The sequence below is a fragment of the Gymnoscopelus braueri genome, assembly GCF_963280865.1.
Source record: "Gymnoscopelus braueri genome assembly, chromosome: 2".
Lineage (NCBI taxonomy): Eukaryota > Metazoa > Chordata > Actinopteri > Myctophiformes > Myctophidae > Gymnoscopelus > Gymnoscopelus braueri.
The window spans coordinates 50377022-50402735 of record NC_137604.1 but is presented as its reverse complement, the minus strand read 5'-3'; the positions used below and the strand labels follow the sequence as shown (position 1 = coordinate 50402735).

Below are 25714 nucleotides of genomic sequence, written 5' to 3'. Positions count from 1 at the left end.
TTAGGAGTTGCAGAAGATGGCCTCTGATCGGATGTGTCAACAGAAAGCAGAATGTGCTTTAGTCTAGCTACTTACTTAGCTTCCTGCTCCAGTTGTTCCTCCAGCTGTAGAATCTTGGCCTCCAGAGCAGTGATGGCCGCCTTAAACTTTGACTTCACTGACCCTTCCAGCTCACACAGCTTGGAGTTCAGCTCCTACAATTTGACCAAATCATGAATCAATTATGTCCAATCCAAGTTCAAACAAGTTACTCTGGTTATTTCATACAGAATGATACTTGTTGGAATTATTGTATTTAGATTTTTTTATTTGGCGTAAAATATTAATGGCTACTTTCAAGTAATTTCGCTCCAGGTGAAAATGAAATAATGAAAAAGGTCTTGACACACCTGGGGGACATGAAGAATAAACTATAAGAAAATCGCCGGCGAGTATTTCGCATCAAATCTATTCATAATAGTTCATATTTATAGAGGCTGATGCCTTTATTTGTGGTGAAAAATTGCACTGCTTTATTGCCAAGTAATGTATAAATGACAGATGCTTTTCCCGGTCTTAATGGGTTAAGACGTGGTTAAGGGGTATAACTGTACAGACCTTGTTTTGGCGTTCCATCTGTTGCCGTGCATTCTCACTCTTCTGGGCAGCACTTCGCTCAGCAGTCAGCTCTGTGTTCAGAACATCCACCTGAGAGGAAGGATGGAGGGATTAGACAAGGACAGAGGGATAGTAGCAATGGTTCCCAAACCTTTTAGCTCGAGACCCAAAAGAGAAATTTGGTCTCTTTCCCGGGACCCAAACTTACAGAAACATATTATGAATTAACCACTAAAGCCCTATTTATTAGCGAAAATAGCCATTTTCACTATTTATTAAGTTATTTAAAGTTACGGAACTTTAAACATTTTCATTTTGTTTCACAGTTTCTACAAATATTTCTGAAAAACCTTAGATTTTGTTTTTCTGTGTGGTAAATGTTTTAAACATCCCATAAAAATGGGTCATTGTTTGGGAAACAATAGACCAATTATTTGTTTACAAACAACGCGCAGAAGTAGACTACTCCTTGTGGTGTTTGTGTGTACTGCACTGTCCTGTCCTGTCCTGTCCTGTCCTGTCCTGTCCTGTCCTGTCCTGTCCTGTCCTGTACCTGCATGGTGGTTTTCCTGAAGCGGTCGTTGATCAGCTCCGTGTTGCCCTGCTCCTCCTCCAGCTCCTCCTCCAGCTGAGTGATGCGAGACTCCAGCCTCCTCTTCTCATCCAACAACGCCGACCTGACACACACATGCACAGCACATGTACGTGTTAACAACCATGTTGCTAAAACAACATCTAGATCTACAAGTTCCCCAGCCAATGGCTTTTCCTGGCAGAGGCAGAAGAATAGTATTTACTGAAAGATGGTACAGAATAATACACATATCATTTTTCATCTGTATTATGGTGACACTGACTTTCCAGAGGCGCTGTTAGAGATCTCATCAGCCAGTTCGTCTCTCTCCTGCTCAGCATGTCGACGGGCCCTCTCTGAGGCTGCATGGTCCTACACACACGCACGCACACGCACACGCACACGCACACGCACACGCACACGCACACACACATAATAATAATGTATTTATGTCCACATAAGTGATACAGTACAAGGACACACATATTTACAAGGTGCTGTAAATGTACAGTCAGCAAATCTTGGACAATTACCCAAACACCCCTCAGGGGTACAAGTAACAGCGCCTTTGCCATATTTTGCGGCTATCAATCAAAGAAGAGATTGCCCAAAAATGTGCAAGCCGTTTAGCTGCTTTTTTTGGCATCTCATGTTGTTGGAAGCCTCTTACAACCAACCTATGTAGATGTCCTAGGCTGCCAAAGATAAACACAAGTAGATTGAACCTTTAGCCTAGCTCTGTTATGGTATGGAGAAGCGGCTGGTATTTAATGACTTTAGTCATAAAAGCTTCCTCTAAGCTAGAGTCAATGGTGCAGGCCACTTCAACAATGGAAACTGATTTGGGACCTTCATTGACAACAACAACATCTGGTGTATTAGCAGAGAGATGTGCAAAGATTTCAGGATTATCAGTACAGAGTTGAATCATGGAAGGTTTGACACAGGAATGTTTGTACATTCTCACTGACGGTGTAAAATGTCTGGATTTGTCCTTTGTTATGAGATCAACTATTCTACACACACACACACACACACACACACACACACACACACACACACACACACACACACACACACACACACACACACACACACACACACACACACACACACACACACACACACCCACCCCAAAACCATCTCATGAAAAAGCCTGTACTGTACTAATAACAGGACATATGCTCCTATTATTGCCTCATGGCCAGAACATACTAATACTGTATGTGACAGCCATCAGCCAAGCTGACAAATTGAAGGTTGAGAGAGCAAGACGTTCTCTGCCTAGTGATAGAACCAATGTTGATTGAATGTCTTTTGAATAAAATTCCATTAAAATGTTGTCATATTTTTGTCATCTGAAATGTTTTAGTTTTAGTCTAGTTTAAGTCAGAGATTTTAGTCAACTTAATCTTAATCTACAGTTGATTTAGTCGACTAAAATGTATTTTGGCGGTGCCTTGATGGAGTCGTAATGCCTGATTTTACACTTGGTTTGCATGCTGAAAATAGCCGATCTACAAGCTCACAACGCGTCGCAGCGCGACACACGCTGTGAGCTTGTAGATCTGCTATTTTAGAACCACTCAAGTTCCATACAGGCCTTTAGCTAGGTTAAGGAGAACATTTCCATATGTGTTAACATAACACTGTTTCAGTGAGCATGCTGCAGATGTACCTCCTGTAACTGCAAGATCTCAGCCTCCAGGGTCTTGAGTTTCTTCTCGTTCTCCTTGGATTGGGCAAAGATCTCATCTCTGGAGGCCCTGGCCTCCTCCAGTTCCCTCTGGTAGTCCTTTGTCTGGGCCTGTGCCGGGATATAGAGACACCATTTTAGACCAGCTGAGCTGACAGGGAATCAGCCACGTCACAGAACACACACGGGGAACCAAAAAAACGACTTAAAGGGATAGTTCACCCCGGTTTTTCTATCGGAAGACTTGAATTCATGGATATTTTTTAGTTTTTGTCGCATTCCTAAGCCAATAATTTGATGACCAGCGGACCGGTAGTTAGTGGTTCCGGTAGGAGACACAAAGGAGACTCTTTGTGTCTCCTACCGGAACCGCTGCTGGTCATCAAATTATTGGCTTAGGAATGCGACAAAAACAAAAAAATATCCATGAATTCAAGTCTCCATGGGGTGACTAATCGATAGAAAAAAAGTCATTTTTAATCTTGCTCATGTAGGTTAATCGAATAATCAAGGAGCAGTTGTTTTTGTTTTCTCACCATAGTGACTGTACTGGCCTACTGAAACAGACCTGAAGATGGGTTGGAACTCAAAATGTCGTTATTGTCAAAAGTCAAACCATCTATAGTTGCACCTGTAATTTCCTGAGCTGTTTGATGGCCTCGTCCCTGCCCTTGTTAGCTGCCTCGATTTGTCCCTCTAGGTCCTGAAGGTCCTTCTCCAGCTTCTTCTTAGCGGCCACAGCCAGTGCCTTCTGCTTCCTCTCATCCTCCAGCTCTGTCTCCATCTCTCGTACCTGGATGGAGAACATGTACCCAGCACACTTCGTCATGGGGGAGGAAGTAATGAACGCGATAGTGCCCGTGCTAAAACAGTTGTTCAGACAGGGATTCCACTCTTTTTCATTTATTTATTTCCCCTCAAAACTTCTCCATCTCCCACAGTAAAATGTCCATGCTAGACGGATGAGAGGGACTAATGAGGACTAATGAACCCTGTTGGCCGAACACATCCATCAGGGATGGGGACGAGAACGACCTAGAGAGAGATGCAGCCAATCAAGTTCCAGTGGACATCGAGGGCGGGACTCCAACTAATAAAGGGGTCCGATTTAGATAAAATGCAGACCTGGAAAATAGGATTTAGAAATGTCATGACTCTTTCATGAGAGAGTAAACCCTGCTGCCTGCCAAGGACGTATATTTACGTCCTTTCAAATGCATCACTTGCCTGCCAAGGATGTAAATATACGTCCTTAAAAAAAACATGTTTTCAGTGATTACGCCAGAGCTCGCTGTAATCTATCCTATGAATGTCAGACCCGGAATTGAGGTCATTTAAAAAAATAAAAGCTAATTTACTTCCTGTTCACTTCCTGAGGGAAAATCACTTTATCTCCGTTCCTGCTGCTTTATGGCAAAAACAAGCTCTGCAATGGATTACGACGGGCGGATTTGTTTTTCTTCCTATACTACGACAGCCCCGTGCATGTAATGAGCCGGAGCCGGGGACGGCGGTCACGGAGAATATTCCATGAACTTTCAAAGGTACAGTAAAATCGCTCGTTTTGCTGGCAAGGGGATGAAAAACAATGTTTTAATTCTGGCAGTAAATGTGTTAAGAGTATTCTTGAAGTTACTGTGTGCTTATGGTAGATTCTAAAATACAAATTTGGGTATCAACAGTAACACAGCCACGTGCATCATTCCACACAATGTCTCCCTACGTACCTGTTTGACCAGGGCCCTCTTCTTCTCCTCTCCCTGCTCATCCTTGGCCAGCAGGTCCCTGTCATACTGGGCCTTCATGGCCTGCATGTTGACCTCCAGTCGCAGCTTGGCGTCCTCCGTGGCCTGCAGCTCATCTTCCAGCTCTTCTAGCTGGACCCTCATCTCCTCCACCTGCTGCTCCATGGTCCGCTTGGACTTCTCCAGCTCATGGACCTGTCAAACAAGCAAAAGACAGTGGCCCTCATTTATCAACGCAGCGTATAAACCGGCGTATATTTTTCCATATATTCGGCCGTACGCCAACGTCACATTTATCAACGAATCCTACACAGCCAATCCTAGCGTACATTGGGTCCCAGCCTTGATAAATCTCACGTCTGAAAACGAGCGTCGTTTAAATAACACGCCCTTAAATATTCTCAAAACACCCCGATTTTACGACATGAAGAACCAGAATACGACCAAAGAAAGAGTTTCGCCGGCTCGCCTCGCTGCCTGTCAAGTCACACACATCTCTCTCTCTCTCTCTCTCTCTCTCTCTCTCTCTCTCTCTCTCTCTCTCTCTCTCTCTCTCTCTCTCTCTCTCTCTCTCTCTCTCTCTCTCTCTCTCTCTCTCTCTCTCTCTCTCTCTCTCTCTCTCTCTCTCTCTCTCTCTCTCTCTCTCTCTCTCTCTCTCTCTCTCTCCCTCCCTCCTCCCCCCCCAACTGTGTCTTTCATAATCCGTTACGGTACAATCTACAAGTCTTTTGAGATCCAAAGTTTAGAGAATTTTGTGTGAATTAACCCATTAAGACCGGGCAAGCATCTGTGTAATTTTAGATTTTAACCACGTTATCCATTATTTTATACTTTGGCTATAAAAAAATTGCAGATATACAAGCTTATAGCGCGTCACTTCGTGTGGCCCACTATGAGCTTGTAGATCTGCTATTCCTGAAAATGTGTGCAAATCTTTGAATATATATATATTTTTAAAGCAAACATTTAAACTCAAATCTTTGCTTCTGGGGGTCCCTGGAACAAAATATTTAGAGATGGGGGTCCACAGCCAAATACATATCATTTTGGGGGTCCTTGACATGAAAAAGTTTGAGTACCACTGGTATAGCACCATACGTTTTTTCAGAAAACTGTTAGGATTTAGAAAATATTTTTTAGAATCGGCCTCAGGTCTTAATGAGTTAAACACATTACAAGTGTAATGTGAAATACCGGTACTTTGCAGTTTTTAGGTGGTAAAGAGTAACATACATTTTTTCCAACGTCGTCCTTGGAGCTCATCAGGTCCTCCATCTCAGCACGGAGCTGCTTGTTGAGTCTCTCCAGCTCCTCCCTGGCCTCCAGGGCCTCCTCCAGAGCTCTGGTCATAGACAGGGCCTTGGTCTCCTTCTCCCTGGCCTCGGCCTCCGCACGGTCGCGTTCCTCAGAGTAGCGCGCAGAGACGCCCTTCTCCTCGGCTAGCATCTGGCATACACAGGAACAAACAATGTGGCCATTTATTAGAACGCTGAAAAAGATGGTGTAATATTGAGATAGATGGCCACAAGGAAAACCACATCAAACAGATAAAAGCGAACCTGTCATCATTACAGAGGCTGTCTACCCCTAGATGTTTGTGGAGATGACTGATTTACATGTCTCATTTTATTCTATTTCAATTTTATTTTATTGAAATTAATATTTCATATATATTTCATTAATATAATTATTTGCCGGTGAAAGTTATAGGAGTTCTTACTGTATGGTGTATGGTGTATGATATGAGATGTAAGCTTATCATAATCACAGTAATTATTAATCATGTCTTCCATCATATTCAAGGTATTTTAGAGAGAAATGAAACAGACTCCAGTCACTTTAAGTTTAGAGCACTGCAGAGGGGAGGATGCTCGTTGACGCTCGTTAATGTTGCTGTATGCATTTATATGTGAAGGATTTAAATGATTCCATACGTGTTGAACTTGAAATAGTCGCAACATATACTGTGTTTCTGATGACAAAGCTGTCTGTGTACACAATGACCAAAATAAAAACAACATTTCAAAAGAAAAAAGGAAAAAACCCAACCTGGTCAAACTTCCTCTGCTTCTTCTCCAGGTTGGAGACGATCTGTCTCTGGTGGTCCAGGTCCACCATCAGGTCTTCCAGCTCCTGCTGCAGACGGTTCTTGGTCTTCTCCATCTTGTCCATGGCCATGCTCTTCTCCTCCAGACGCTGGCTGGTCAGCTCCATGTCCTTCTGCAGCTTCCTCTTCACCTCCTCCAGGCCTTCCATCGCACCCACGTCATCGTCCAACTTCTTCTTGGTCTCAAACAGCTGCAGTAAAAGGGGCAGAAGGATGGGACGGATAAATGAGCGGAGAAAAAGAGACCACTGAACCAGTGTTGATTTCGTCGACTAAAACTATGAGAAAAATGTCGACTACCTTTTTTCACTGACGAAAACGAAATAAAAACGAAATAAAAACTAAGCTACGATGACTAAAACTAAGACCAATTATTTGACAATTTCGTCAACAAATAAAAACTAGACTAAAATGTTAGTGAGGGACGAGTGGAGAAGAGATCCAGTAGAACTAAACGACAAGTCATTTTAAGCGATAAAGAGACCCACTAGTCTGTCACCACAATGGGAAACAAGATTTATTTCTTAGTCAACAATGAGGACAAAACACATACAGGTGATATTGCTGTACATGTAACCAGTTCTAAATGGAGTAAACTGAACAGTGAAAATGACTTCATAGAAAGACAAAAAAAAATTATTTGCTCTGAGGAAGGCTGAAGCCAAAACAGGTTGGCGTTCTCAATAAAAATGTGCATCTGAGCCTGTCTTGCATCCTTCATTTTGGAGTGCCGCTTTTTCCAGATTTTACGTTGTGCATTTGTTTAGTTTTTTCTTTGTGTGTGTGTTGTTTGTTTTCGTTTTCGTTTTCGTGCTGTTGTTCATACCTTATTCAATTTATCTTTTTTCTCACTCTTAATATTTGTCTATCCCGTTACCCACTCATTGACTGGTTTGAGATACCTTGTTTATTTGCTTCAGTACATGCATGCCTATATGACCTGTGAGTATGTAAAAAAAACAAAAAAACAGAACGTAATTTTTTTAAAGTGCTAAATAGCTCTATATTCTGATAGTAATTATTGCTATAGAGTGTTTGTTCAGTAACAGGGGTCTCCCTCGTCTCTCTAGCTCTTTAGTAATCAGAAAATGGGGGGTTGGCTGTGAACTCCTGACCTGAGCCTGCAGTGTTTGCAGCTGTTTCTCCAGGTTGCGTCGCGCCTCCTCGTCCTCCTCCTGCTGCTCCAGCAGAGTGTTCTTCTCATCCTCCAGCCCACGGATGCGGCCGCTCAGGTTCAGCTTCTGACGCGTCTCCTCCTGGAGGAGCTCCTACACACACACACACACACACACACAATCAGAACAGCAATGTGTGATGAGATCAGCTCCCACATGCATAAACAATATGGCTCAGAATATCAATAAAGAAGAGAAGGAACTAAAGGTGCGTCACAGTTAAGAATAGAGCACCGAAGTCTGATGTAATTTACGCATCCTACCTGGGTCGCGTTTTTTCCCCCCATTCTGAATTCCCATAGACGTATTTAATATTGCGTCAAATAAGAACTGTGTTCCAAAAATAAACAAATGATCCCGGCGGTTTGACTCTTATGGATATGAATCATCTACTGACAAACGCTAATGTAACACCGAATTAGTAACATTTCCGCCAGACTGTATCAAATATGAGTGACTGACTATCATAAACGATACAGAGTCAACCCACTGACAATATCGCCGAGACAGTTTGTTTATTTTTGGACCTCAATTCTTATATGAGACGATTCTAGGATGACCCAATGTTATTCTCCATAGAGAAATGACTTTACGAACCAGGGGATGAACGAAAGACGTCAGGACTTCTGTGCTCTATGGCAACAATTAATTTTTAATATCGTCGCTGTCGGGCAAAAACCTTGTATATCCATATTTCAACATTTAATGTTTTAATCTTGCCTTATAAATGAACGACCTACTTTGTTGTACAATATTCTCACGCAAAAGTAGCAAAAACAGCAGACAGTGATGATATCGTCTCTGTCGGGTGGAAACCTCATAATTATGTCCAAAACTGTTACTTTTCAGGATTCATAAATAGCAAAAGTAACAAGCTAGACCGTGTTTGGAGCTTGTGGATCTGCTACTTTTGTACTTAATGCTGAAGTATGATCTAGTATGGCAGGGGTCTTCAACAGGGGGTCCGGGACCCCAAGGGGGTCCTCAGAGTTACTACAGGGGGTCCGCCAAATCTTTGTGTGATATGATTCTTTTTTTTACATTAACCACTTGAACCCTAGCATCCCTTTTCTGAGGAGAACTTCAGCCAAAAAATGGCAGATCTACAAGCTCACTGTGAGCTTGTAGATCGGCTATTTTTGGCAAAGAGGTTTAGTGTAGAGGGGAAAAGGTTTAATCTGCAACACAATTTTATACAATATAGAGGGGGTCCCTGCTTCATCTCTCTCTCAGCTAGGGGTCCAACGTTGAAGACCCCTGTAGTAAGGCCTTAGTTTATGAAAAAACACAAAAAGTTAAAATATGGAGATAAGAGCTTTCTGCCCGACAGCAACGACATGTAATGTGCAAATGGACTATTTTCTAGGTTTGTGCAGGGATGCAGCTCCTGTACTGGCAGAGGGAGAACATGGTTACCTGTGTGTCCTGAAGCTGGCTCTCCAGGCTGCCCACATCCTTGACCAGTTTGATACCTTTCTTCTCCGCCTCCTCCAGCAAGGCAGCCACGTTCTCCAACTCCGTCTGCCAAGACAAATGAATCAGAATAGTGAGAATACTGGGAAAATCATCTCTCTCAAGTCCCCATCAATCGTTAGCTAACATTATGCTAGACTGGTTGGTTGATGATAGCTAACGTAGTCAGTCTGGTGGTACCAGACTGTTGAGAGCCAGTGTCCTACTGTAGCATGTTTGGATGAAAGCGCCTCTATACCTGTAGCTTGTGTGAGCGTTCAGACAGCTCTCCCTTGGCTCTCTCTCCCTCGGTGGCCCTGGCCATGAACTCCTGGAGCTGAGCCTCCAGCTTCTTCCTCTTGTACTCCGCCTCCGACTTGGCCTGCTGCAGTCCTTTCACCTCGCAGCTCAGCTCCTTGTTGTCGCTCTCCAGACACTGCTTGTTCTTCTCCAGGTTGGACTTGAACTGCAGGGAACAAGACATTGTTTATGAGGATTGGGTGTCTGACTGTTTATGATAGGATTGTATAGAATAATAGTTAATCAAACGAATCTCTTTTTTTTTTTTTTATCGATAATCGATCATTTTATGAAATAATCGCTTAATAATTTATCCCTTCTTTGGGTCATTATAGGCAAAACATTTCAAAAAGGTAAATTTCTTTTTTCACAAATGGCAATATTCTTAATTTGTAGACGACACCATTGTCCGACGGAGCATAAAGTAATCAATAGATGAATTGATTTAAAAAAAAGAATCAATAGTTGCAGCCCTAGTTTATAGTAGTTGTTCAATGTGCCAATACTTCATTAAGACAAAGAGATACAAAATTAAAGCTCCTATAAACTGAGCCTGGCTCAAGAGTGACAGAAGCGACAGGCAAGTGTAAGTAATGAATGTATAAAATAAGACCCACCCTCTTGGCCTGTTCTAGCTGTTCAGACAGCTCCTCCAGAGCGGTGCCATGTCTCTGTCTCATATCCTGGATCTGGGCTTCATGGTTCTTGGTCTCTTCATCTATCGCCTTCTTCAGCTCAGCCACCTCCTGCTCGCGCTTTGTCCTGTAGTTGGGGGGGCGTACAGACCGAGACATGGTAGAACACATTCTCAACACAATATAGATATAGTTTCAGGTTTTTTTATGAGCCTGTCAGCTAAAAATCATCCAAAACTCCTCAGCTAGTCTACTTGGCAATGGTGAAAGTATTATAGGACCACAATGGAAACAAGTCCAAGGACGTTTTTGTGTTATCCTTTTAGCCTGAATGTATGACTGTACCTCGTGCTGTTTACATTTTTGACTAATAAAAGTAAAAATTGATTGATTGATAGAATTATCAACCAATCAATAGGGATAGCCGATTAGTGAACAGCAATAGCTTTCACCTTTTGCTAATCTTACAGTGATAACCACCTGAACCCTATATATACATTGCAACGTCAAATAGCGGAAATAGCTGATCTACAAGCTCACATAGTGCCACTATGTGACGCGTTGTTGTGAGCTTGTAGATCTGCCATTTTCACAGAATGTTAGCCTATTTCCGCCAAATGTTTGCCTATTATTATGACAGGGTTCATGTGGTTAATGTCCGGCCAAGTTAGATGCATGTTTAACCCATTAAAACTGTGTCTGTGTCATTTTCGATGTTTCAACAATGTTCAAAAATAGCAGATGTACAATCTCACAGCGTGTCATTTCGTGCCGCAATGCGAGCTTGCACATCTGCTATTTTTGAACATTTTAGAAAAATCTTGAAAGTGTGAGAAGAACTACTGATTTAGAAGGCATTTTTTTAGTTTCCTGTCATTTTTTTTAAATGTTCAAAAATAGCAGATGTACAAGCTCACAGCATGTGCTATTTTTGTAAATTTTCTAACAATCTTGAAAGTGTGAGAACTACTGATGAAACACAAAACACAAAAATGAAATTTTTGTGTTTCCTGTCACTCTCTCCATCGTATTCCGTCCGACACACACCACATTCTTCCCACCAACACACCGAGGCAGTACCTGAGCTCCTGCTGGGCTGCGGTGGTGTCCAGAGTATCTTCCAACTCTGTCTTCAGAGCCTCCAGCTCTTCGCTCAGGTCCCTCTTGAGCTTCTCCGCTTTGCTTCGGGACATCTTCTCTGACTCCAGGTCCTCCTGGAGCTCAGACAGCTGGGCCTGCAGCTCACGGACCTGCTTCAGGGCATTGTTTTTCTGGGCTGACTCGTCGTCCCCCCTGGTGGTACAAAGATACAAAGAGATGCACATTATGCTTCAGTATAAATTATTATATTACATTTTGTTCAACCGATCTCCTAAAGCAGTGGTTCTCAACCTTTTCAGGCTGTGCGCCTCAAAAACTGGGGACCCCCCAAAATAATCATATTTGAACTGGGGACCCCCCAACCTGATAAGCACTTGGAATGTAGGAGTTGAGGCATTATATTTTGTTTGATTCGGTTCCACAGATGAATATTGTGAAAATAGCAGATCTACAAGATCACAACGCCTTCCAAATGTTTTGCCTCTTTTTTATATTTTTTGTCACATTCTCTGTCAATTGCCGAGTGTCAATTTACAGGTTGTGATAATTCAAGAGAAGCAGTTTATTCTGTCTAAAATTAAGCCTGTATATGACAAGGCAAGATTAAATTTGTATTTGTGTAGTGGCCACAGATAATTCAACATGTAGATTTAAAATGACGCATGTTTGTACACCAGAATGTTCATGTTGGAACTGTCGTGAGGTGACAGGCCAACAGTCCACACAGGGTGGCAGTGTGGTAAACTCAACTGTGCATAAGCACATACCAAACGATGTGTGTGATGTGTGTTTTCTTCATCTCTCTCTCTCACTAAGAAAGTGGCCATAATGATGAGGCTGCATATTTGTAGTTACTGGCAGTGCGGACACATTAGACTCCCTCCAACAGCATTATGAGGCACTTCCCCACTTAATTTAGTTATGGTAGATCCTTTTGGACAAATGCATTGGAAGTTAAATCCTTTTGGACAAATGCATTGGAAGTCTTATGGTTTAAATTGCCGAAAATGTTCTTACTGTAGCCATTGCTGACTTAATACTGTATTATTAATTCAGCAATGGCTGCAATAATAGGCACTGACTCTTAGCAAACTCGAATAGCCTAATTAATGTAAAATAAACCATGTCAGAATGGCCAAGGAAGCACAATTATATGGAGCTAAATGTTGATTTTACTATGTAAAATTGTGGAGAGGCAGTTTTTTCTTTTTGTGATTTTTTTCATTTTAGGTTTTATTTCAGGTTTTAGGTCAGTGTAGATAATGAAGAAACCAAGGGCAGAGAGGGGAGAGACAAGACAAGACAGTGGTCTTATTCAAGCCCTGGTCTTGGTGCTCACAAGCGGGTGAGGGTCTGTGCACTAACTGGCTGAGCCACCAGGACCTGCCAGTTTTCTATTAACGTACAGTACGCAGCCTGGACATTAACGTACAGTACGCAATCGGGACATTAAGCTCAGTCTGTCTCAGGAGGAGCTGCTGACCACCGTGTCAACGGCGTGATCAACTAACCTTCACTGGAACGACCTCCACAGCTGGTGTTAACTTATTTGTATTTGCACTTATGTGAGCTAAAGAGGAAAATATTCAACTTGACACCAGACGGGTCCGTCAATCTTTCCAATGTATGATGAATTGGGTGAATTGAGTTCAATAAAAGCAAGACGTAAACTGAGGTGATACTTGGCCAGCACAGCAGTTTGATGGTTTCATCATTAAGCGAGGATACAGGGCTTCTAGAGCCATGGCTGGCAACGTTTTCCTTAATCAAACACTCTTCAAAACACATAAAAATCTCAACCCGTCGATTCATCAAGGCAGATTTTTTCTTTTCTTCTATTCCCTCCTCGGTTCCGTGGAAAAAGTATGGTAGGGCCTTGGACAGAGAACTTCAATTACTACACGGCTGAGGCAAAGATGAAAGGTTTCAGGGGAGGGCGAGTATAGTGGCTTGCTCCTATTGACGGTTGGTTAAAAAGAGGGAGATAAAGAGTGATAGAAAATAAGAGAGGGAGGAGATGAGGAGGGATGGAGAAAGAGAGAGCTAAACTGATGGGTTTTAAGGCCTCCACATTCCAAGCTGTTTTGTCTGACCTGAATAGCTGCAACTATGACACACTGCACAAAATACGGATAAACGGGCACAGATGCTTCTCGACAACACATTGGTGTGTATAGGCCTTTAAAGCTGGACTGCTGCACTGTGCAGCTGTGTTAATTCTGCAGAGTGCAGAGGATAAATAAATTAAAGTATTCGTGTGTGGGTGTTTTTGTTTGTGTGTGCAATTCATGGGAATGGAATATAAATTATATTGATAGTGCATAGGGAAGATTCATTCACATCAACCCCCCCCCCCCCCCCCCCCCCCCCTAATAGCCCTTTCACACTGAATGTGCGTTGTGCTGTTTGTGCCGCTGAGTAGCAGTGGAGTTTCAGACAGTAGGCAGAGTTCTAGCGGGACAACTTCAATACATTACAACGTCTGCTAAATATTCTGTAAGAGAACTATACCTCATTACTTCAATTAACCCATTAAGACCTGAGGCAGATTCTACAAATGTGTTCTAAATCCTAACAGTTTTCTGAAAAACGTATGTTACTATATCAGTGGTGCTCCAACTTTTTCATGTCAAGGACCCCCAAATTGATATGCATTTGGCTGCAGACCCCCATCTGAAAGTGTTTTGTTCCAGGGACCCCCATAAGCAAAGATTTTAGTTTAAAATGTTTGCTTTAAAAAAATATATATATTCAAAGATTTGCACAAGTTTTCACAATTTAAAAAAGATAGCAGATATACAAGCTCATAGCGCGGCACGAAGTGACGTGCTATGAGCTTGTATATCTGCTATTTTTGAATAGCCAAAGTATCAAATATGGTTAAAGTTGTTCAAATCTAACATGATAGAGATGCTTTCCTGGTTTTAATGGGTTAAGAAACTTGATTACAATAGGTGTGTTGAGCTACAGAGGGGGAACACATAACAAAACTATATGTTTATCATACACTTCACATATTGCCTACCTACTGTACCTACAACGAGCTGTTAGAAACACACCTGATATGCCTTGCCGTTGCCGCATTCAGTGTGAAAGGGACATTGTTTATAACTTGTTGCAATCTGGTATAGCTCAACAAAAATAACATAGTTTTGCTGACCATCTTGTTTTTCCTGCACAAATCAGTTGAAGATACGTAATTTTTATTGAGTGACAAAAGCATGTACTAGTCTTGAAATGTCCACATTAGACTTTACCTGGCCAGAGCAGCCTGTAGTTCCTCTTCCTTCTTGGACAGTGCGATCTTCAGTTCTTCTATCTGGGCCTGCAGCTCAGCGATCTGGTCCTGGAGGTCTGTGGTCTCAGCATCCAGCTTACGCTTGGCTTTCTCCAGCTCCTGTCGGGTCTTCTCCTCTTTTTTCAGGCGCTCTACGTGTCGTACACCATGGGGGAAGAGTTAGATTGCTAAACATCCATGATGTGGATGTTATACAGAAGAAAAAACGTTTTTCTTCTACATTTTACTTTTAATGTAATCTTCATCAGTGGAGTAGAACTAGTCAAAATCATACACATAATGCAGCATGGAGGGGTCACAGTGCCGCATACAGGACACTGAGTGACAAACAGTAAGCCTGACACAACCTGCAGTAATCAGATTGGTTGCTTAGGGACTCATCGACAATCAAGACCCATTAACAGTCAGGTTTGAGTGTCCTAGAGCTGGACTATTATGTACTTTGTTGTATCCCACTATTTCAGGGCTGCTTTCAAACTGTGATGTTGGAGAGAGAACCAACACAGATATATTTGGATAATTTTAATTCCTTGACTGGCAAAGTTGTAGAACTACTAGGCTGGGTTCAACGCATGCCTTACAGGATACTTTCTTCTTTAAATAAACATGGCTGTGCCGTTCCTTCATTCATTTTATGCTCTTAATTGTGTTTCCCTGAGTAGAAGACGGAAAACTATGGGAAAATTACCGAATATGGAAGGCGGGTTCTAGACCGGATCACATTGCTTATTTCGGAATGAAAACCAGGCTTTTCACGGGTACTACGAAAAGCCTGGTGACGCAGGGTTATCCCTGAGTAAATCTGGTCAAAGGTCAATCAAAAGGTGGGCCAAAAGGTGGCCCCACAGGACCTACCTTCCAGGTCAACCATCATCATCTCCTGCTTGTTTTTGATCTTGCCCAGGTTCTTGGCCTTCTCCTCTTCCTCTGCCAGCTGGGTGGTCACCTCACTGATCCTGTCCTCCATCAACTTCTTCTCCTGATGGGAAAACCAATGGAGACGATGAAAAAAGAAACACAAGCTACGAGAGAATATTCTAGTTTGTCATAGTTATACTGTGGTCCATCACCATTCTGTATCGATATGCATAATAGAAATTGCACTGCATTAATGGTTATTTAGGTTAAAGAACGACTTCACCCATTTTCAACATATCTTCATATAATTGGTCCTCACTAATGCTCATGATAATATGGTACCATTTTTTATATGAAGATAGGTTGAAAATGGGTGAAGTCGTCCTTTAACATTAGCAACAATATCCTTAAAAACAACATGGATTTCAATATAGGATTCAAGATTTTTTGAAACACAAAACATGATATCTGTTGGTTGATATTATGGTAAAAGATGTGACTATTATAGTCAGTTGATTGACTCAGCTGGTACTGTACTCTTTATTCCAACGTCAATGAAGACAGTGCCAACACACATTTGGCATTGCAAAATATTAATATTCAATCGTTGCCAATGGTATACTGTAAGTGAAACAATCCACTCTGAACTGTGTAGTTATCGGAAGAGAATGCATTCCATAGAGGCAATTTAGCCTCGTCGTGCATAATTTTTTTGACAACTGCTCGGCTCATCATAGTTTATCTTCGTGTCTACCTATAGCCCTCTGACCTTGAGAAACTTGGAGTTCTGGTCCTCCAGCAGCAAGATGTCCTCTTCCATCTTCTTGATTTTGGCCTCAGCTGTGACCTTCTCCAGTTGCAGCTTCTGTCTGGCAGCCTCCTCCTCATCCAGCTGCTCCTCTAGGTCCTACGCACACGCACGCACACGCACGCACACACACACACACACACATTTACCATCATAGCTAAAATGCCTACGGAAAAGAGATGTCGCTCAGCAACGGCATTATTTGATGGACAATACTGACAATGTTGATGTCATATTACTTTTCTCACACAGCAAGTGCCAAAACAAATGCCCTGTTACTATTTCGGGTTGACACCCAAAAGTTGCCATTTCAACCTGTTTCAAATAGAATTCCCTGGGCGTATGCGTGCCATTACCAATCAGGAGAGATGCTTGCAGGTGTAACAGACCGAAAATAGCCGCTCACAACGCGTCGCAGCGCGACGCGTTGAGAGCTTGTAGATCGGCTATTTTTGGCATGCAGCTAAGTGAAAATCATTTCGATGCCATCACGGCCCGCCAAAAAGACACTAGACTAAAAGTAAAACATTTCAGGTGACTAAAATAATAATTTGATTAAAAAAACTATGACTAAAACTAAATAAAAATTTGCTGTCAAAATCAACACTGATATACGTAAACACATAAATATAGACCTGAATGTGTGACTGCATCTTCTTCTTCTCGTTCTGCATGCCCTGGTTCCTCTCTTCCTCCTCCTCTACCCTGGACTCCAGGTCGTGGAGGATCTCCTCTAGCTCCTGCTTCTTGGCGGCCAGACGGGCTCTCATCTCCTCGGCCTCAGCAAACAGTTCCGTCTCTGCCTGGAGCTGCTCTGCGAGGATGTTCTTCTCCTCCAGAAGCTGTGGAGCAGCGCAACAATATAACATGAATCCTATGTGGTTCTCAAACCTAAACTCCATAACTCTCAGAGTTACGGACCTGTAAGGGTCCATTTAGAACAGCCTCAAGGAACCCTGAGGGTCACTGGACCCCCGCTTTGAGAACTACTGAATTAATCCAAAGTCTCAAATTAATGGTTCATACCTCAAATTTCACACATGAGTTGTAGCTATAATGATATACAGTATATAGGTTATTATACACATCTATGGTTATTACGCAGCATATTACGAAAAGGAGTGAGGTGCCATAATGCATATTACAGCCATCATAGAATTTCTGAAGTAAAGCAAACACAGTTTTTCCACATTTTGACATTAAATACCAAATGGCACTGTAGCCAAGTTGACAACATACTGTACATGAAAATCGGACAAAATAAGAGAAAAAGTACAAAATGGTTGGAATGGCAAGTCTTTAGAGAAAAATCTAATCATGTGGATCTTGGGAGCCACATGGGAACGGCATGGCTTCCAATATGGATCTCTGACCTTATGTGGCCAGCCTGTGACATCAGTCATCTATGACATATCTATGATGTATCTGTGACATATGATAACGGATGTGGGCAAGGTTTCAGCCTGATTCAAGCCCCATTGACTTCTAAGATTTTTTTTGCTTTTATTGATCGTTTTTTAAGTGAAGGTAGACAGGAAAGAGGGAGAGAGATGCGGGGAGAGACACGCAGCAAAAAGGTCGTTAGTAGAGTTGAGGCTAACCTGTTGGCCTTTCCTCTCCATGTCCACCATCTCATTCTGCATCTTCGTCTGGTTCTCCTTCACCTTGACCAACTCCTCGTCTTTAGCCTGCATCTCCTCCTCCTGCCTGGTGACCTGCAGAAGCGGCTTCACCTGGAAGAAACAATACAAAAAGACACATTCATGAACGTTGGAATTAAATACATGTGATAAACGCAAGAAGAACGCAAAAATGCACTGCAGTACATTACTCTGTAGTTTGGCATGTGCTTCAAAGAGAACAATCTGTGACAAGCTGTGACCATCTCTCGGTTTGCACTTGAACATTTTCACCAAGTACAGTTCCCACTAGGGTCTCAAATAAAATTAATCTAATGTAATTTAATAAAATCAATTATAACTTTTACCACGTCAACCTTACAGAGGAACTTAAATAAAAAAATCTATGTAGTTTCACAGAAAATACCAAAAAACTATGCACACCTGCTTTTGAAGACCCAGCAGGCTTGACCACAAATAATAAAATTTGTGGAAAGAATTAGAGAAAGAAATCTGGAAAGTCTTAATGATGACTACAATAAGAACAAACATAAAAAACAACACCTCATAACAAGACGATAACACCTCATAATGAGACACATAAAAGAATGAGCGCCCAGCAAAGATACATAAAAGAAAACGCACAATCCACAGCCTACATCTTAACCACTTTCAATCTGGCGTCCCTATTTTGGGCATCTTTAAACATACCGTATATAAAAATAAAAATAAAAGCCAAAATGGTGGATCTACAATCTGATGTTTTAAGTAGATAAGAGGTACTATAGAGACTTGAACAGCTATGGGTTGTGTTCACACAGTGACCATCTTGCTCTCATGTCCCTTGGGGTAGGGTTTCTCAATCTGTATGTAGCATACTGTTCTCACCTTGGTGAACAGCCTCCACCACTGCCAGTGACGTAGTTTCAAGTAGGCAGCACAGTTCCTCTGGAGGACTTTCAGGGCACTCAGCTGCTGTTGCTTCTTAGCAAAGGCCCTGAGGAGAGAGAACATGGAACCGTCATAACAGTGTTGATTTCGTCCACTAAAACTATGACGAGAAATGTTTGTCGACTACCTTTTTTCGCTGACGAAAACGAAATAAACACTAAATAAAAACTAAGCTACGATGACTAAAACTAAGACTGAATATATTGACAATTTCCTCAACAAATAAAAACTATTAAAATGTTAGTGAGGGACGAGTGGAGAAGAGATGCAGTAGAACTAAAAGACAAGTCATTTTATGTTTGGTTGCGCTCGGGTCTTGCGCTCTGAAAATAGCAGATCTACAAGCTCACAACGCGTTGCGCTGCGACACGTCGTGAGCTTGTAAATCGGCTATTCTCAGCATGCAACCAAGCCATTACGACACCATCAAGGCCCACCAAAATACATTTTAGTCGCCAAATCAACTGTACATTTAATCAACTATAATCTTATATTTAGTCGACTGAAACTAGACAAAAATTAAAACATTTCAAACATGACTAAAACTAAATGGAATTTTATTCAAAAGACTATGACTAAAACTAAATCAAAATGTGCTGTCAAAATCAAAACTGCGTCGTAACAGAACAGTTTGTCTGCAAGGTCTTTGATGGCAAACACTGTGCAAAACTGTTGATGAACAAAATATATATATTCAAACATGGGTCCCCAAAGAAAATGTGTTGGGAAAATGTGCAGGTACAGAAAAAATCTGACCCGATTAGTTATGTAGGTAGGACAGGACACTGATGTAAGAGCCAAAAGAGTCTGGATAGAATGATACTGTAACACTGCTTCTATACTGTACATGTCAGACGGCAGATAGCATGTAGATGCAACCAAGTTGTCGACTTCCACTCGATGTGAGGCAATAAAAAAGATATAAGCAGAGATGATTCTCACTTTCGTGCTAAATAACCGCGGCAGGCGGACTGGAAGTAAATGATGATGTCAGTGATCTTCAGGTCTCTTTCCTCCTCCAGGTGGGCCAGAACCCCAGTTCTGAAGAAGATCTTACTCTGGCCGATGCGGAATAGATTAGGATCCAGCTCCAGGGCTCTGATCTAGATAAAAAATTAAAAAAAATAAGTTAGAAAATGAATCAATACAATGAATACAATGAATCAATAAACCTATTATGAAACAATTGAGAACAAAAGCCCCATCAATGTAATTTAAAATTATTGAGCTGAAGTAAACTGAACATGTACACAAACTCTGCAGTTCAGCTGAAAAAACAATGGCGTTGCTGCCTCAGCAGTTTCAAGACAGGAAAGCATAAATCAATACCATTCTCTCACAGGCTTGTTTTCCATCCATGAATGCCTTGGGGATGGCGTTGGGCGTCAGGATCTCATATCTGAATATCAGAGAACACTAATGTAAATGCAAAATTACGTGTATAAAAGAATAATAAAAAAGATGTTTGTGACAAAGGCTTTAGCAGTTTCTGTCATGTCACCTCTGTCTGAACTCCTGGAAGACTATGCGGTTGGGGAACCCCTGTCTGCAGATGCGGATCCCCTCTAGAACGCCATTACACTTCAGCTGGTCCAGGACCAGGTGGGGCTCCAGTTTACCAGCCTGAGGGAGAAGACAGACAGACAGACAGACAGACAGACAGACAGACAGACAGACAGACAGACAGACAGACAGACAGACATTAAAAAGACATTAGAAAAGCATTATTTTTGCTCTCCGGTTATGTAATATTCAAACAAGGCTCTGCAAACTACAGCACTGTACACTTACAGTTTCTATTTATAAGACAAGCATTCTGCATAAAAGCATGGATTGGTTGGAATGGTCAATGAACATTCTACTACTGTTACAAAATGCAAAGAAGCTATGAACTGAGACCTGCTGGGACAAACCTTTACAATTCAGGCCACTTAAAAGCCACACACCAGAACCCAAGATAACGTGATCCGAAGATTTACTGCTCCATTCACTTCCTGGTTAACTTATTACTTTAAAATCCTGTATCTCGGCTCCCGATATACTATGTATTTTGGGGCGAAACATGCTATTTTCAACTGGGTCTAACAAGAGAACGGAAGCACAGTGATTTCCTCTGTGATTAGCAACCATCAGGGGATCGATCATACTGGAGATAAATATTCTGTGGTTCTTGAAAAATTAGTCAGAATGCTTAAAAATGCTGGCAGAAGCTACCTGCCAGAAAGCCCCTGGCAGTGAATGTGTTAATGGTTATCAGAAGATATTTACACACAGGGACATTTTGAGAAAGCAATCCTAACTATATAATGAGCAGTGGATATCTACTTAACAGTGCCTAGGGAGCAGTTAGGCGTTCAGTGCCTTGCTCAAGGGGAGCAAAAAACTGTCATATAAATTCAGAAAATTGTATCACTTTACTATAATGCAGCCTTCAAGACCAGCTACTACATAAAAAAGAAATCACCTAAAATCACAGACGACAGTCTCATCACAAAGCTAGTATTGTATCAATAAATCATCCAGCTTTGTCAGTAACAATAATACTTGACTCTAGTAAATAAAATAACACCCAAAAGTACAATAAGTCGATCCGCACCCTCTTCTCGTGGTTGGGGATGATGCATCGGACAAAGTTGGGGTTAGTGTTCCTGAGTGTGGCCATGAGTTTGGTGAGGGACTCCTTGTAGAGCTGGCCCACCGTGCGGAACATGCCCTTCTTGGTCTTGTAAGTGGATCCGAATGCCGTTTCGTTCATCCCTGCCACCTGGTCGAGGCCCACAATGCGATCCACTGGCACGGGGAAGAGAGAGATGGGTTAGAGCAGTGATAAGTCTCTGTGGGGAGAGGAGAGTCATGGTAGGAAAAGCAGCAGCCAGCAAGAGGCTGGAATAATGTGGGAACATGAACACATGTAGATGGATGAGAACGATACAATAAAAGCCTTCTAAAAAATCTAAAGATTCCACATCTATCCATTAACTACTGCGGAGAGAGGGTGGGTTGCATCCCTACAGTACATCTACTGTAAATGCATGCTTGGATTGTGGAGCTGAAGGAAAGGCCTCAATTCTCATTTAATCTAATTTACTCATCTATTCTGTTATAAACATTAAGAATCGTTTATTTTAAGAATTTATATGCCTCCTTTTCTTGGGGGAGGGTCTAGGCTTGAGACCATTTCCTTTAAAAAGAAGGTACACGTTCCTCCAAAAAGGCAATAGGTATTATTTACAGGATTAACATTCTGTATAAAATAGATTGTCACGCTTTAAGAAACTAAAAATCCTTATGTCATTGTGTTTCCATCCCCTGTGCAAACAATGAATCTAGCATGATCTGACAGTAATACAGTCCTTATTCCAGATATAAATGTTAATTTATCTTTGTGGGCTTCAGTTACAGGACTGAGGCAAATTCCCACCACACACACAAAAATATTTTTTGCATGACCATGATTCGGAGCCAAGGTCTGACAAGGTTTATACGGCAGACGTTAAGAAAGCAATTATGACATGAGACTTTGAAAACAGACCTTTGTTTTTTCTACAAGTCAACACTGGCCATTTATCAACGTCAAATCAGCTAAATTACACCTATGGAGTGTTCCAGTGAGTCGTAAACTACTGGGATATCTTTCAATTTCCACATTTACTCGGGAGATGGACACAGCCTGGGTCCTCTGCATGGATGCCTGAAGCCTGATTTATACTTTGTAGTCGTGCCGGTGTCACACACCGAAAATAACAGCTCTACAAGCCACACAATGCATCACGTCATGATGTGCTGTGAGCTTGTAGATCAGCTATTATATCGGTGCGAGACACCGGTGCGCAACTAAGTGCCCAGACGTACAGTATAAGTTCAGAGCTCAGCCAGAACAAACACCCAGTTGGACATGTGGTTCCAATTTCCCGCTACTGTATAAAAAAGGCGGGAATTTAAAGCCATTAATCTTTCTTCAGTCTAGCTTAAAATCTTTAATTCACTTATGGGTAAATATAGGCTCAATGGAGGGAATACAATACTTTCAACAAGCTGTGAAAGCTGAGGAAAGCTGCACTAGATCTTGGAATTGCTTGCTTTGAGGTTTTTGACCACACCAAGTCCATTCCAGCCCCCCACTCCAGGCCCTGCGAGTATTGAAACAACAGTTTTTATTACTTTTCATTACAGAGTAATTGCCGGTTTTTAAGAAGTAAAGGTAGCTACTTGAACTATTCTTTAGCCTAACTGTTATTAGATCTATTTGAATGACTAGTCACTACCACTGGTGGCTGAGACATGCAGCCTAGAAGCGAATGGGAGCGTCTGCAGCTAAGACAGACAGCACCGGCTGAAGCATGGAACATACAGCCAGATCTGGGCAAAAATACTTATTCAGAAATAGTAGCTGACTTGCTTGGGGAGCGCTCACAATAGTGAGGGTATTTGAACAAGTATTTGAACAGTTTGACCCGTGAAAGGGATCACTGAGGGTTCATTTTAATAAACGTAACATTGTGTATATTTTTGTTTCATTTTTCCCAATTGGATTCAGCTACTAATTTTGGCCCAGGTCTGCCAACAGCACGGCCCAGTCATTCACCTTCTGGCTCATCAGGGCTAGTGACATTGTCATAGAATGAAGCCCTTTGAATGGTCTGAATCTCTACAACACAGAGAGAGAGACAGGGAATGGGAGGTGGATGACGTTAACATGAGGAGATATCCTGGCCCGGATATACAGTATGCAGTTGTTTAGTATGTTAGTTTCAAACTAACTTATCAACCTGCTTGTATACCTGACAAAGCTGATTAATTAATCGTACATGATGATTCACTTTTACAGGGCTGCACAATTAATTCTAATTAATCAAATATCTTTCATTTAAATTTCACAATTATATTATTGTAAAATTAATCGAAACATTTTATGATGTCCTTGCACCTTGGCCTCGCCTCTTCACATTACACAAGGATTAATAACCATAACCATCAGGCTCACAGAATAACAACAAAATCACAGAGATTACAATATTCCGCAAAATAATCAGGAGGATCATTTTAGTTGTGATCGTGCAGCCCTACTGTGTTATTAAAAAACTGATTCCTCACTGCATCTACTGACAAAATGTCTTTGAAGATATTGTTATTAAGGTGATGGGTAAGTAGTAGGCTCTTACCATCTTTCCACAGTTCTTGCACAAACTTGTCAGTAGATTGGTGGAGAAGTGTGGCCACGTTGTCATTTAGTGGGTCCATGTTCTTCATCAACCATTCATCAGACTTGTAGTCCACCTAGAACAGAGATGTGACACAAAAAACCTTAAAACACAAATAAAACTCTGCAGGGGAGTGTTCACAAAGTTAATGCAACAGATATAAACATTTAGTATAGTAAAATGCAGTGGTTGAAAAAGTACTCAAATTTTTTATTTTATGGCCATATTTTCAAATGGCCGAAATGTATATAGGGCTGAAGTCGTTAATGTATGTTTAGTAATAATAATCAAAAACAAAAAAGTAACTAGTAACTAAAGTTTTCAAAAAATTGTAGTGGAGTAAAAGTACTGAGTATTGAAAATTGGAAATACTCCAGTAAAGTACAAATACCTCAAAAGTGTACTTAAGTACAGTACTTAAGTAAATGTACTTAGTTACTTTTCACCACTGTTAAATTGGGTCTTACTTACATTTTCCTTACTTCCACTATCCTTAAGCGCACTCTTACAGTATGCACGGTTATCTAGAACATTCATGCACGTGCGTGAGCTTAAACTTGCCAGTGGTACAACAAACTTTTATTTGAATTATCAGCTGAAAGTGATGCATTTTCATTGTCTAAGGAAGCTTTGTGTGAACGGAGGCCCACTGTCTCAGACGTTGAAAACCCCTGGTCTACAATATTTATGAGGTTTATAGCATATTTTAGGTATATAGCATTCCAACTATGGATTGTGACTCCTGCTTTCAGTTTAAATCTTCTGATATCCATTAAAACATGGGTTTAAGGAATGTGGTCGAAATGTCTACTGCATGTGTTACTCTGGACATAAAATACAGTTCAGTTCAGTTCATGTACGCAAAATAATCAGTGGATGAATTATAGCATATGCATGTCCAGGAATTTGTTTGATAGATAACAGTAATAGACACAGTAATGAGGGACATTTGGCATTACGATAACATTGATTATAGTCCTAATGGCTGTCGGGAAGGTGGCTTTTTGATGACCTCCACCAATGGAAACTTTTTAGGAAAACCTGACCTGAAATGTTTCCGCATACTGCATAAGATAAATTCATATCGGATGCAGACCAGACAACATTGCCAAAGTTAAGTCCATTAGACCAGACTTTCTTGGCCAAAATCCAAGGTCTTGTCTTTTTTAACATCAAAGGAGTCATGACTTGACTTTCTCAGTTCAATTCAGAGTGAAACCAATGCACTCCATCGGAATGAGGCAGCGAAAGATTTGCCCTGTATGTTTTCGAGAAAGACGGCAAACAACGCACCATGCGTTTATGTCCTCCTCTGAGATTTAACCTGTGATGTACGTCCTCCTCTGAGATGTGATTTACAGTATGTCCTCCTCTGAGATTTAACCCATTCAATCCGGGAACGCATGTGTGTCACTTTAGATTTATTTGGCTATTCAAAAATAGCAGCCATACAATTTTTGAAAGATCGTGAACATTTTGTGCAAATCTTTGAATATATATATATTTTTTAAACAAATATTTGTAACTCAAATCTTTCCTCCTGGGGGTCCCTGGAACAAAATATTCTGAGATGGGAGTCCACGGCCAAATACATATC

The 25714-nt window shown here is 41.4% G+C and overlaps 1 protein-coding gene across 1 annotated transcript in view; it reads right to left on the bottom strand.

The window, feature by feature from the left end:
- Positions 1-25714, bottom strand: part of LOC308074692 (myosin-10-like) — an 87938-nt gene that overhangs the window by 5453 nt on the left and 56771 nt on the right. The window contains exons 17-41 of the mRNA XM_080414197.1: positions 24079-24193; positions 21513-21706; positions 20418-20539; positions 20246-20315; positions 19859-20019; positions 18854-18962; positions 17948-18079; positions 16982-17188; positions 16308-16445; positions 15536-15659; positions 14640-14811; positions 11362-11574; positions 10264-10408; positions 9606-9812; positions 9311-9415; positions 7835-7987; positions 6662-6910; positions 5846-6058; positions 4595-4807; positions 3499-3660; positions 2850-2978; positions 1455-1543; positions 1151-1274; positions 598-687; positions 76-194 (exon numbers count right to left, since the gene is read on the bottom strand). Of these exons, the coding sequence (XP_080270323.1) occupies positions 76-194; positions 598-687; positions 1151-1274; positions 1455-1543; positions 2850-2978; positions 3499-3660; positions 4595-4807; positions 5846-6058; positions 6662-6910; positions 7835-7987; positions 9311-9415; positions 9606-9812; positions 10264-10408; positions 11362-11574; positions 14640-14811; positions 15536-15659; positions 16308-16445; positions 16982-17188; positions 17948-18079; positions 18854-18962; positions 19859-20019; positions 20246-20315; positions 20418-20539; positions 21513-21706; positions 24079-24193 (3755 nt within the window). The remainder of the gene's footprint in view (positions 1-75; positions 195-597; positions 688-1150; positions 1275-1454; positions 1544-2849; positions 2979-3498; positions 3661-4594; positions 4808-5845; positions 6059-6661; positions 6911-7834; positions 7988-9310; positions 9416-9605; positions 9813-10263; positions 10409-11361; positions 11575-14639; positions 14812-15535; positions 15660-16307; positions 16446-16981; positions 17189-17947; positions 18080-18853; positions 18963-19858; positions 20020-20245; positions 20316-20417; positions 20540-21512; positions 21707-24078; positions 24194-25714) is intronic.